Source organism: Salvelinus fontinalis, chromosome 12 (genome assembly GCF_029448725.1).
Source record: "Salvelinus fontinalis isolate EN_2023a chromosome 12, ASM2944872v1, whole genome shotgun sequence".
Classification (NCBI taxonomy): Eukaryota; Metazoa; Chordata; class Actinopteri; order Salmoniformes; family Salmonidae; genus Salvelinus; species Salvelinus fontinalis.
This window is the reverse complement of record NC_074676.1, coordinates 44,884,508-44,898,258: the sequence shown is the minus strand read 5'-3', so window position 1 is coordinate 44,898,258 and position 13,751 is coordinate 44,884,508. Positions and strand designations below refer to the sequence as shown.

The window sequence follows — 13,751 nt, the reverse complement described above, 5'->3', positions numbered from 1 at the left end:
TTGAGGTCAGAGACTTGAGGTCAGAGACTTGACTCAGACTCGCCCTGTTATACTTGAGGTCAGAGACTTGAGGTCAGAGACTTGAGGTCAGAGACTTGACTCAGACTCGCCCTGTTATACTTGAGGTCAGAGACTTGAGGTCAGAGAGGTCAGAGACTTGACTCAGACTCGCCCTGTTATACTTGAGGTCAGAGACTTGAGGACTTGACTCAGACTCGCCCTGTTATACTTGAGGTCAGAGACTTGAGGTCAGAGACTTGACTCAGACTCGCCCTGTTATACTTGAGGTCAGAGACTTGAGGTCAGAGACTTGACTCAGACTCGCCCTGTTATACTTGAGGTCAGAGACTTGAGGACTTGACTCAGACTCGCCCTGTTATACTTGAGGTCAGAGACTTGAGGTCAGAGAGGTCAGAGACTTGACTCAGACTCGCCCTGTTATACTTGAGGTCAGAGACTTGAGGTCAGAGACTTGAGGTCAGAGACTTGAGGTCAGAGAGGTCAGAGACTTGAGGTCAGAGACTTGAGGTCAGAGAGGTCAGAGACTTGACTCAGACTCGCCCTGTTATACTTGAGGTCAGAGACTTGAGGTCAGAGACTTGAGGTAAGAGAGGTCAGAGACTTGAGGACTTGACTCAGACTAGCCCTGTTATACTTGAGGTCAGAGACTTGAGGTAAGAGAGGTCAGAGACTTGAGGACTTGAGTTAGACTCGCCCTGTTATACTTGAGACTTACCTAAAGTGACCTATTGACAAGTAGGGAGTTCTGTTTTTTCCCTTTACGCCTTTGTGAATGCTACTATTTATACTATCCTATCTGGCTCGTCGTCCTATCCAGCAGGTCCAGTGAGAGAGGAGTAGGCTGTCCCTTGTCAATGTAGATTATTTGATCAAGGTGGGCATTATGGTGTCATCGTCTCAAAGGACTCTAGGCCCAGCCCTAACCTTTATTAACTGTCCTCACCTCTGGGAGCCACGTCCACCCCTCCGATTGGTCCTCTGAAGTGGTGTAAAGCACTTAAGTAAAAATAATTTAAAGTACTACCTAAGTAGTTTTTTGGGGTATCTGTATATTTACTATTTATATTTTTGACAACTTTTACTCCACTACATTCCTGAAGAAAATAATGTACTTTTTACTCCTTACATTTTCCCTACAGACAAAAGACTCGTTACATTTTGAATGCTTTGTAGGACAGGAAAATTGTCTAATTCACGCACTTATCCAGAGAACATCCCTGGTCATCGCTACTGCCTCTGATCTGGCAGACTCACTAAACACAAATGCTTCATTTGTAAATTATGTCTGACTGTTGACGTGTGCCCCTGGCTATCTGTAAATGTTAAAAACAAGAAAATTGTGCCATCTGGGTTAACATAAGGAATTTGAAATGATTTATACTTTTGATACTTAAGCATATTTTAGCGATTACATTTACTTTTGATACTTAAGTATATTTAAAACCAAATACTTTTATACTTTTTCTCAAGTAGTATTTTACTGGGTGACTTTCACTTTTTTACTTGAGTCATTTTCTTTTAAGGAATCTTTTACTTTTAATCAAGTGTGACAGTTGGGTACTTTTTCCACCACTGGTTCTCTGTTGGTCAGTTTGCTTCTTCTCAAGGCGCAGGCCAAGGAGTTGCCCCAAATATAACCACGGAGTCATTCCACCTCAATAAGCACAAGAGGATTTAAACACCCACCATATCAGATTGTTCTGAAATCGTTTCTGTAGTTAGAAACAAGATAAGATTAGCATTCCAGAAGCATTATTTTGTTGAAATATAATTTAATCTCTGAGAAGTCAAGCTAATGGATTGCACCCAAATTGGCTATTTTTATTTATTTATAGAATTCATATAATCTACCACAAATATAGTACCTAACATTCGATTTGGACCATCAGTTCTTTCTTTGCAACTTTGGTTAGAAAACCAATAGCTTTTGCTCATGATGAAAATAAATGGTGGGCTCAATTATGTGGTCAATCCAATCCTTTTTAAAAATATTTTTTATTTAACTAGGCAAGTCAGTTAAGAACAAATTCTTATTTACAATGACGGCCTACCCCGGCCAAACACGGACGACGCTGGGCCAATTGTGTGCCGCCCTATGGGATTCTCAATCACAGCCGGTTGTGATACAGCCTGGATCCGAACCAGGGACTGTAGTGACGCCTCTTGCACTGAGATGCAGTGCCTTAGACCGCTGCGCAACTCAAGTGTCCTCAATAAAAGCAATTCGGTTTGTCCTTCACTTAGTAACCCAGTGCTTCAACCCAACTCCTTGAAAAGTCCAACAAATGGAAGCTGTCTGAGAGTGCTTTCTGCGCAATTCTCATATAAAGACTTTTCCTACAAGCTCCAAACTTTGATGGAGAAATGGGCTAGTGAGTAAAATGTTGTGACAATAAATAAATAAAATAGTACAATTATAATACATTGTATGTTTTTCATTAAAATGTTTAGAAAATATCTCTTATATGTAGTGGTATTTACCATTTAACCCAATACCAATACAAAACAGTAAACAGTGTATGTTTGGGACTTTTACCGTTTGAAGACTTTAAAAATATAGTAAAAATATGTTTGATGTCTTCTGTGCCCATATGAGTTATCCCTTTACTGTAACTGGAATGATGAGATAGATGTTCTTCTTCTCTGTTTTTGTTTTATTATTTCACTGCCATACTGTGTTGGATCTTGTCCAGCCATCTTGTCTCAAGAGGACCACAATGGAAATAAGACCCAGACTTTATTGTGTGTTATCCTCCATGATTTTATTAATGTGCATGCATGGCTTTTTCAAGCTTTATGTGTGCTTGTTTTTTTTAAATGGTCGAACTAAGGATCACTTTCTCTGTAAATAGGAGGAACAACATGAATTTGTGCATGACGCAGGAATAATGCGATGCGACTCGTTTCGCCATCAGCGGAGGAAAGGGAGAGCAGAGGGATGTTGGCGGACCCTCAGTCTGCTGCTCTTCTCCCTCCACTGAGACTGACCATCAGTCTGCTGCTCTTCTCCCTCCACTGAGACTGACCATCAGTCTGCTGCTCTTCTCCCTCCACTGAGACGGACCATCAGTCTGCTGCTCTTCTCCCTCCACTGAGACGGACCCTCAGTCTGCTGCTCTCTCCCTCCGCTGAGACTGACCCTCAGTCTGCTGCTCTCTCCCTCCACTGAGACTGACCATCAGATTCAGGCACCATCAGCCCATAAAAAAAATGCAAATTATTTTAATGTATGCTCATTCAGCTGTGCTTCACAAGTAATACAACAACGGATCTATTACCGGTGTGATCATATAGCCTACCTCAAATTTTGAAATATAATTTTACAAAATGTCCTGAACAACAATGCATTGGCAGGGCAATTCAAGCAAGGCCAATATGCAGTGATACTGTATTGGGCCTATAGTCTACTGCACAAACCTCATTGCTACAGAACTGTTTTTAATTGGTTAATGTTGCATAGGCTTACGTTTTGTAAGTCGTTAAAAAATCTGACCGCTAGATCTCGGCTTGCATTTTGACTCAAAGCGATCTTGACTCAGAAAAGGTTGGTGACCATTGTTCTAGAGTTTTCCCTGTTAACACCAGCAACCTTTCCCTTTACTGTGGCAATTGTGATCAAATCAACACAATATTAGCCACGTTCAGTGCAACATACAGAAACTATGCAAGAGATTTTGTTGTAGGCAGAACACATCGGAGTAAGATTCTATTGCAATGACAAGCACTACTCAGCCCGTTCTCTAAACAGACAGGTGCGCCATAACCAGTCAGACCTGCAGTAGGCCTATATGTTAATAGACCATTGCCATATATGGAACTGGGCCATTCACTTTGAACTGGACTGTGTTTACAGCATGCGCGGTCGTGAGTAGATGTGCTTGTTTTGAGAGCAAAGTGAAAGCTGCATGTCGCCATGTGTGCACATTTGTTTCTATCCTTTGCTAGTTAGTCAGTTATTAGCCCAGTTATAGAGCATTTTTTTGTATTAAAGAGGCAGTGTTGTATTTCGAGACAGGCTTGAATAAGCTACTTAGCCAATAGGCAGAAGGTAGCATCATTTGACTGATTCTCTGTAATAATGGTATGGGAATAATAATGCATTTTATTTTATAAAGTGTATTTTTTGCATCAAACAACACAACATTTTCAGTCACATCGATGGTAGGCCACTCTGGTAGGCCTACATTATGATCAAATAGCCACAGTAGTCTACTTGGCCACAGTTAAAACTGTAACTTACTGCGGGTACATTCTCAGTGTTGCACAGAATTGTCACAACATTCAAGTTTGCTCACAGCAGACCTCAAATTTGCTCAGTCCTGAATTTTTTGAATATGATGTAATTATTTGAATATGATAAAAATGATGTACATTAAAAGTGCCAATTTGGGTGCAATCAATTTCTCAGAGATCATATTAAATGTCAACAATTTAATGTTTCAGGAATGCTAATCTTCGAACTACAAAAAACGATTTCAGAAAAATCTGGCTTGCTAAAATGACACTGAAACAGGGTCAGATTGATTCTTCATCCCGCTAAAGGTTTAGGTAAGGACTGTTGGTAATCTGATCCTAGATCTGCAATTAAGAGCCATTTCTACCTCGAGGACCCTTTGGTGACCTTGTTGTTAATTAGATAGCGTGTCTCTGTTATGAGCTGCTGACTTGGCCTGTCTAATATGATCCCCAGAGTGGTGTGAGGGTGGATGAAGGGTGTGAGGGTGGATGAAGGGTGTGAGGGTGGATGAAGGGTGTGAGGGTGGATGAAGGGTGTGAGGGTGGATGAAGGGTGTGAGGGTGGATGAAGGGTGTGAGGGTGGATGAAGGGTGTGAGGGTGGATGAAGGGTGTGAGGGTGGATGAAGGGTGTGAGGGTGGATGAAGGGTGTGAGGGTGGATGAAGGGTGTGAGGGTGGATGAAGGGGATGAAGGGTGTGAGGGTGGTTGAAGGGTGTGAGGGTGGATGAAGGGTGTGAGGGTGGATGAAGGGTGTGAGGTTGGATGAAGGGTGTGAGGTTGGTTGAAGGGTGTGAGGTTGGTTGAAGGGTGTGAGGTTGGTTGAAGGGTGTGAGGTTGGTTGAAGGGTGTGAGGTTGGTTGAAGGGTGTGAGGTTGGTTGAAGGGTGTGAGGGTGGATGAAGGGTGTGAGGGTGGATGAAGGGTGTGAGGGTGGATGAAGGGTGTGAGGGTGGATAAAGGGGATGAAGGGTGTGAGGGTGGTTGAAGGGTGTGAGGGTGGTTGAAGGGTGTGAGGGTGGATGAAGGGGTTGAGGGTGGATGAAGGGGTTGAGGGTGGATGAAGGGTGTGAGGGTGGATGAAGGGTGTGAGGGTGGATGAAGGGTGTGAGGGTGGATGAAGGGTGTGAGGGTGGATGAAGGGTGTGAGGGTGGATGAAGGGTGTGAGGTTGGTTGAAGGGTGTGAGGTTGGTTGAAGGGTGTGAGGTTGGTTGAAGGGTGTGAGGGTGGATGAAGGGTGTGAGGGTGGATGAAGGGTGTGAGGGTGGATGAAGGGTGTGAGGGTGGATGAAGGGTGTGAGGGTGGATGAAGGGTGTGAGGTTGGTTGAAGGGTGTGAGGTTGGTTGAAGGGTGTGAGGGTGGATGAAGGGTGTGAGGTTGGTTGAAGGGTGTGAGGGTGGTTGAAGGGTGTGAGGTTGGTTGAAGGGTGTGAGGTTGGTTGAAGGGTGTGAGGGTGGTTGAAGGGTGTGAGGGTGGTTGAAGGGTGTGAGGTTGGTTGAAGGGTGTGAGGTTGGTTGAAGGGTGTGAGGTTGGTTGAAGGGTGTGAGGGTGGATGAAGGGTGTGAGGGTGGATGAAGGGTGTGAAGAGTGTGAGGTTGGTTGAAGGGTGTGAGGGTGGATAAAGGGGATGAAGGGTGTGAGGGTGGTTGAAGGGTGTGAGGGTGGTTGAAGGGTGTGAGGGTGGATGAAGGGGTTGAGGGTGGATGAAGGGGTTGAGGGTGGATGAAGGGGTTGAGGGTGGATGAAGGGTGTGAGGGTGGATGAAGGGTGTGAGGGTGGATGAAGGGTGTGAGGGTGGATGAAGGGTGTGAGGGTGGATGAAGGGTGTGAAGCTGAGAAGTTCTCTCTTACTGTGGCTTCACTGATCATAATTAACACCCATCTTGTGTGTGTGTGTGTGTGTGTGTGTGTGTGTGTGTGTGTGTGTGTGTGTGTGTGTGTGTGTGTGCGTGTGTGTGCGTGCGGCAGAGTGTGATTCCTACATGATGTAAATCTACTTTCAGCCAAACTCCTAACGTGCAGCTCCTTGAGTTAGGTTGAAAATCAGGTTATTTTATAGCTGTTTGTTTTGTGAATACAGAGTCTCTGGTTTTATACAGTCCCCATTTTCTCAGCACCCTGAGATAGTCTGACAAGGAAGAAATACATTTTTGAACTCCAGGCCAACTGGTATCTATATAAACACACACACACATACATAAATTGATCAGGTTCCTTTCCTACTGTAGTTTCCATGGTAACACACATTGCAGTTCATCCATAGTGTATTTCATAATGGAGATAAACCGCCATGTCTTTTGGATGAGGAAACAATGAAGGAGACTCAATTACTATCAGTCATGTTGACTTGTCCAATAGTATATTGACACCCTAATCTCGTTTTATATCAGGAACAACAACACTGTACCAGGTACTATGAGCTGGTTTAGGAGTGTAACGGTTATCTAGTTAACGGTTATCTAGTTAACGGTTATCTAGTTAACGGTTATCTAGTTAACCGTTATCTAGTTAACCGTTATCTAGTTAACCGTTATCTAGTTAACGGTTATCTACTGCGCATGATTCCCTTTTGCATTACAACATGTAGAAAGTTAATTATACATTATTCCTGGGAGCAAATGGTATGTTCACCGATTCACTTAGAAAAATGTAGTAAACTATTTCCATAGTTTAATGTGCCAACACATATTCACTCTTTTGACCTCTCTACCTCTCCCTCCTAAACAGACAGTGTCCCGGCCGACCTGAAGGAGCCCTTCTACACAGATCAGTATGAACAGGAGCATCTGAAGCCTGCAGTAGTCAGCCTACTGCTGTCTGCTGAGCTCTACTGCAGAGCCGGGAGCCTCATCCTGACGAGGGGAGGTCACCATGCTGTCACCCAGCCCCTGGTTGGTCACCATGCTGTCACCCAGCCCCTGGTTGGTCACCATGCTGTCACCCAGCCCCTGGTTGGTCACCATGCTGTCACCCAGCCCCTGGTTGGTCACCATGCTGTCAGCCAGCCCCTGGTTGGTCACGATGCTGTCACCCAGCCCCTGGTTGGTCACGATGCTGTCACCCAGCCCCTGGTTGGTCACGATGCTGTCACCCAGCCCCTGGTTGGTCACGATGCTGTCACCCAGCCCCTGGTTGGTCACGATGCTGTCACCCAGCCCCTGGTTGGTCACGATGCTGTCACCCAGCCCCTGGTTGGTCACGATGCTGTCACCCAGCCCCTGGTTGGTCACGATGCTGTCACCCAGCCCCTGGTTGGTCACGATGCTGTCACCCAGCCCCTGGTTGGTCACGATGCTGTCACCCAGCCCCTGGTTGGTCACGATGCTGTCACCCAGCCCCTGGTTGGTCACGATGCTGTCACCCAGCCCCTGGTTGGTCACGATGCTGTCACCCAGCCCCTGGTTGGTCACGATGCTGTCACCCAGCCCCTGGTTGGTCACGATGCTGTCATCCAGGCCCTGGCCCAGAAGGGACTCCACGTCACAGACCAGGCGAGGCTGGTTACTGAGAGAGACCTCCGCAAGAGGCCCCTACAGATGGTAAGAGATTGGGGTTGGTCTGTCTGTCTGTCTGTCTGTCTCTTTCTTTCTCTTTCTCTTTCTCTCTCTTTTGCTCTGCTCCCAGTACTGGAGATGTCTGTCTATTCTGCTTCCAGTCCCCTGTCTGTATCTCTACTACTCTTTCTCTCTATTCCCCTGTTTTATCTTTTATCTTTCATTATCCTTCTCCCACTTTCTACCTCTCTTTCTGCCTCTCCATGAGGCTTTGGTCAAACGGGGTATACAGGGAACGGGGGTGCGTATACAGGGAACGGGGTATATAGGGAACTTGAAGCTTTTCACCTTCTCCACTGCGGCCGATGTGTCGTCGATGTGGATAGGGACGTGCTCCCTCTGCTGTTTCCTGAAGTCCACTATCAGCTCCTTCGTTTTGTTGCTGTTGAGGGAGAGATTATTTTCCTGGCACCACTCTGCCAGGGCCCTCACCTCCTCTTGTCATTGTTGGTAATCAAGCCTACTACTGTTGTGTCGTCTGCAAACTTTATGATTGAGTTGGAGGCGTGTGTGGCCACGCAGTCATATGTGAACAGGGAGTACAGGAGGGGGCTGAGCACGCACCCTTGTGGGGCCCCGGTGTTGAGGATCAGCGAAGTGGAGGTGTTGTTTCCTACCTTTACCACCTGGGTGCGGCCCGTCAGCAACTCCAGGACCCAGGTTCAGACCCAGGGCCCTGAGCTTAATGATGATCTTGGAGGGTACTATGGGGTTGAATGGTGAGCTATAGTCAATGAACAGCATTCTTACATAGGTATTCCTCTTGTCCAGATGGGATAGGGCAGTGTGATTGCTTCGTCTGTGGAACTGTTGGGGCGGTAAGAAAATTGAAGTGTGTCTAGGGTGTCCGGTAAGGTAGAGGTGATAACTAGACTCTCAAAGCACTTCATGATGACAGAAGTGAGTGCTACGATAGTCATTTAGTTCAGTTACCTTTGCTTTCTTGGGTACAGTTACAATGGTGGACATCTTGAAGCAAGTGGGGACAGCATACTGGGACAGGGAGAGATTGAATATGTCCGTAAACACTCCAGCCAGCTGGTCTGCGCATGCGCTGAGGATGCGGCTAGGGATGTCATCTGGGCCGACAGTCTTGCGAGGGTTAACACGCTTACATGTCTTACTCACGTAGGCCACGGAGAACGATAGCCCACAGTCCCTGGGAGCAGGCCGCGACGGTGGCACTGTGTCGTCCTCAAAGTGGGCGAAGAAGGTATTTAGCTTGTCCGTGAACAAGTCCTCAGGGTCCGCGACATGGCTGGTTTTTCCTTTGTGATTGTCTGTAGACCCTGCCATATACGTCTTGTGGCTGAGCCGTTGATTTGTGACTCCACTTTGTCTCTGTACTGACGTTTTGCCTGTTTGTTTGCCTTTGGGAGGGAATAACTACACTGTTTCTATTCAACCATATTCCCATTCACCTTGCCGTGGGTAAATGCAGTGGTTCACTCCTTCAGTTTTGTGCAAATGCTGCCATCTATCCACGGTTTCTGGTTTGGGTAGGTTTTAAGTCACAGTGGGAACAACATCCCCTATACACTTCCTGATGAACTCAGTCACCGTGTCCGTATACGTCAATGTTATTCTCAGTCTTCCCGGAACATACCCCAGTTTGCATGATCAAAACGATCTTGAAGCATGGATTCCGATTGGTCAGACCAACGTTGAATAGACCTTTAGCACGGGTACTTCCTGTTTGGGTTTCTACCTATAGGAAGGGGGGAGGAAATTGGAAAATGGAGTCATGATCTGATTTAGGGAGGGTGGGGGAGGAACTTGTAGCCATCCCGGAAGGTGGAGTAACGGTGATCGAGAGTTTTTCCAGAGCCAGTATACAGTCAATGTGTTGATAGAACTTCAGTAGTGTTTTTCTCAAATTTGCATTGTTAAAATCCCCAGCTACAATAAATGCAACCTCAGGATATGTGGTTTCCAGTTTGCAAAAAGTTCAGTGTAGTTCCTTGAGGGCTGTCATGGTATCGGCTTGAGGGGGAATATACACGGCTGTGACTATAACCGAAGAGAATTCTCTTGGGAGGTAATACGGTCAGCCTTTGATTGTTAGGTATTCTAGGTTGGGTGAACAAATGGACTTGAGTTTCTGTATGTTGTCACAATCACACCATGAGTAGTTAATCATGAAACATACACCACAGCCTTTCTTCTTCCCAGAGAGTTCTTTATCCCTGTCTGCGCAATGTACCGAGAACCAAACTGGCTGTATGGACGGGGACAGTATATCCAGAGAGAGCCATGATTCTATGAAACAGAGTATGTTACAGTCCCTGATGTCTCTCTGGAAGGAGATCCTTGCCCTGAGCTCATCTACTTTATTGTCCAGAGACTGAACATTAGTGAGTAACATACTCAGAAATGGTTGATGGTGTGCACGGCTCCTGAGTCGGACTAGAAATCCACTTCGAATACCTCTTACCGGCCGACGGTGTCTTGGAACAGCCTCTGGAAAAGTTAAATTGCCCTGGGGGGTACGAATAAAGGATCCAATTTGTGAAAGTCGTATTCCTGGTCGTAATGCTGGTGAGTTACCGCCGCTCTGATATCCAGAAGTTATTTCCGGCTGTATGTAATAACACAAAAAACATTCTGGGCTAATAAGAATAAGAAATAAAACACACAAAAAATATATATATTACAAAGTTGCTTAGGCACTAGAAGCAGAGCTGCCATGTCTGTCGGTGCCACCTTACACAGACCTGTAGGCTGTCTCGGGACAGAAATTACTAGGCTTCTTTGTCAAGGCACTACAGAAGTGACTAGGTTAGGCAGGCAGCCCTATTGAGTTGAAATGAGAAGCAATCATTATTCCATGTTTCAGTCACAATAGGATGCCTTTTTCGCCTGATTGGTTTTGGATTGAGGCATGACCATCAAACAGTGTGTCGCAACGTCAATCTTATTTTTTTATTTTAATTGAATATGCAAATGAGGCGGTTGTCACTGATTGACATTTTGTTTACTCTACCCTCTCCTCGTTGACTATTTGCATAAGTAATCGTCAAACATAATTCCATTGTGTTTTGCTTGTAATTGCTGTCCTAATTACCAGTCACTACCGACTGCTAACAATATGACATTTAGTAGAGATTAGGGAAAGATAGAGCGATTAGAAATGACTGTGTAAAGGACAGTTATGGATGAAGACAGTCATGTAAGTACAATAACCGTTATAAGTCAAAAACTACATACTGTATATATATATACTGTATACAGTACCAGTCAAAAGTTTTAGAACATCTGCTCATTCAAGAGTTTCTTTATTTTTACTATTTTCTACATTGTAGAATAATAGTGAATACATCAAAACCTTGAAATAACCCATATGGAATCATGTAGTAACCAAAAAAGTGTGAAACAAATATCTGACCCGATTCAGGAAACTAGGCAAATGCCGCAAGTCACGACTTCACAGGAGAGCCGTTTGAACATATATATATTTTTTTTTAATCAAAATGATTACCAACACAGACTGAAAAACTCAAATAGACAGAAGCCTTCTATGGCGGACCAATCCAAACTAATCTCTCGGCAATTTTGACAGAAAGTGGCTTCATTTCAAGCTAAAGTGTACTGTTAGCTATCTACTGTAGCTAACATTAGCTGGCTGGCTCCCTAGCTGATGTTATCTTTCATTTCCCAGAGCCGTTTGCTGTTCTATGTACATATTCTTTAGCCCTTTACACTTGTGTGTATAAGGTAGTAGTTGTGGAATTGTTAGGTTAGATTACTTGTTGGTTATTACTGCATTGTCGGAACTAGAAGCACAAGCATTTCGCTACACTCACATTAACATCTGCTAACCATGTGTATGTGACAAATAAAATTTGATTTGATTTCCAGTAAGCTAACATTGAACATGGTTGGTTAGCTCCCAGCACTGTGGCATTGTTGGCACTGTTCATTGTTGTTTAACTAGCTAACGTTAGCTGGCTAGCTTGTTAGCTAACGTTAAGTGACGTGTGTACAACAACTGTTGAATATGGCTGGTGTCAGTAAACGTTTGCAAAAAAAGCGTAATGAAATTGTTGCCAGCAGAGCTTGTTAGGCTGTTTTCATGCTATCCAGAGGTAAACAAATCATCAGCCAGAGGGTCAAGTGTGCACTCCGAGAGCGAAACGAGATGGGTGAGGCTAAATCTTAAGAGGGTGTGAACGATGCTGAATGGGTGTAAACAAAGAAGAGCTCTTCACTAGATAGCAAAACATTCAAAGGTGATTTTCTCAAGTGAGTTTACAAGTTGATCAACTTTCAAAGCAGAATTAGTTTCCCATTGTTCCTCAAATGCAGTGTATGATATACCATTTTGTAGCTCTGAGTCTCTACTTTTATCTAATGTAAAAAATAAAATTTCAAATTTTGCTACACAAGACCGAATCCATGTGGTGAGTCACATATTTTAGATTCTTCAAAGTAGCCACCCTTTGCCTTGATGACAGCTTTGCACACTCTTGGCATTCTCTCAACCAGCTTACCCTGGAATGCTTTTCCAACAGTCTTGAAGGAGTTCTCACATGCTGAGCACTTGTTGGCTGCTTTTCCTTCACTCTGCGGTCCAACTCATCCCAAACCATCTCAATTGTGATTGTGGAGGCCAGGTCATCTGATGCAGCACTCCATCACTCTCCTTGGTCAAATAGCCCTTACACAGCATGGAGGTGTGTTGGGTCATTGTCCTGTTGAATAACAAATGATAATCCATCTAAGCGCTAACCTGATGGGATGACGTATCGCTGCAGAATGCTGTGGTAGACATGATGGTTAAGTGTGCCTTGAATTCTAAATAAATCACTGACAGTGTCATCAGCAAAGTACCCCACACCATCACACCTCCTGCTTCATGGTGGGAACCACACATGCAGAGATCATCCGTTCATCTACTCTGCGTCTCACAAAGACACAGAGGTTGGAACCAAAAATCTCAAATTTGGACTCATCAGATCAAAGCACAGATTTCCTCCTGTCTAATGTCCATTGCTTGTGTTTCTTGGCCCAAGCAAGTCTCCTCTTCATATTGTTGCCCTTTAGTAGTGGTTTCTTTGCATCAATTTGACCATAAAGGCCTGATTCACACAGTCTTCTCTGAACAGTTGATGTTGAGATGTGTCTGTTACTTGAACTCTGTGAAGCATTTATTTGGGCTGCAATTTCTGAGGCTGGTAATTCTAATGAATTTATCCTCTGCAGCAAAGGTAACTCCGGGTCTTCCTTTCCTGTGGCGGTCCTCATGAGAGCCAGTTTCATCATAGCGCTTGATGGTTTTTTGCGACTTCACTTAAAGAAACTTTAAGTTCTTGACATTTTCCGGATTGAGCTCCATTCATGTCTTACATTTACATTACATTTAAGTCATTTAGCAGACGCTCTTATCCAGAGCGACTTACAAATTGGTGCATTCACCTTATGACATCCAGTGGAACAGCCACTTTACAATAGTGCATCTAGATCATTTTAAGGGGGGGGGGGGGGGGGGCAGAAGGATTGCTTTATCCTAGGTATTCCTTGAAGAGGTGGGGTTTCAGGTGTCTCCGGAAGGTGGTGATTGACTCCGCTGTCCTGGCGTCGTGAGGGAGTTTGTTCCACCATGTCTTAAAGTAATGATGGACTGTCGTTTCTCTGTATTTGAGCTGTTCTTGCAATATGGACATGTTTTGTTACCAAATAGGGCTGTCTTCTGTACACCAACCCTACCTTGTCACAAAACAACTGATTGTCTCAAACGCATTAAGAAGGAAAATAAATTCCACAAATTCACTTTTAACAAAGCACCACTGTTAATTGGAATGCACTCCAGGTGACTACATAATGGAGCTGGATAAGAGAATGCCAAATGTGCAAAGTAGTCATCAAGGCAAAGGGTGGCTACTTTGAGGAATTTCAAATATAAAATATATTTTGATTTGTTTAACACTTTTTTGGTTACTA

The 13,751-nt window shown here is 44.5% G+C and overlaps 1 protein-coding gene across 1 annotated transcript in view; it reads left to right on the top strand.

Moving 5' to 3' along the window:
- The window catches only part of LOC129867486 (calmodulin-regulated spectrin-associated protein 2-like), a 97,400-nt gene that overhangs the window by 8,238 nt on the left and 75,411 nt on the right, over positions 1–13,751 (top strand). Inside the window, exon 2 of the mRNA XM_055940926.1 lies at positions 6,985–7,796. Coding sequence (XP_055796901.1) covers positions 6,985–7,796 — 812 coding nt within the window. The remainder of the gene's footprint in view (positions 1–6,984; positions 7,797–13,751) is intronic.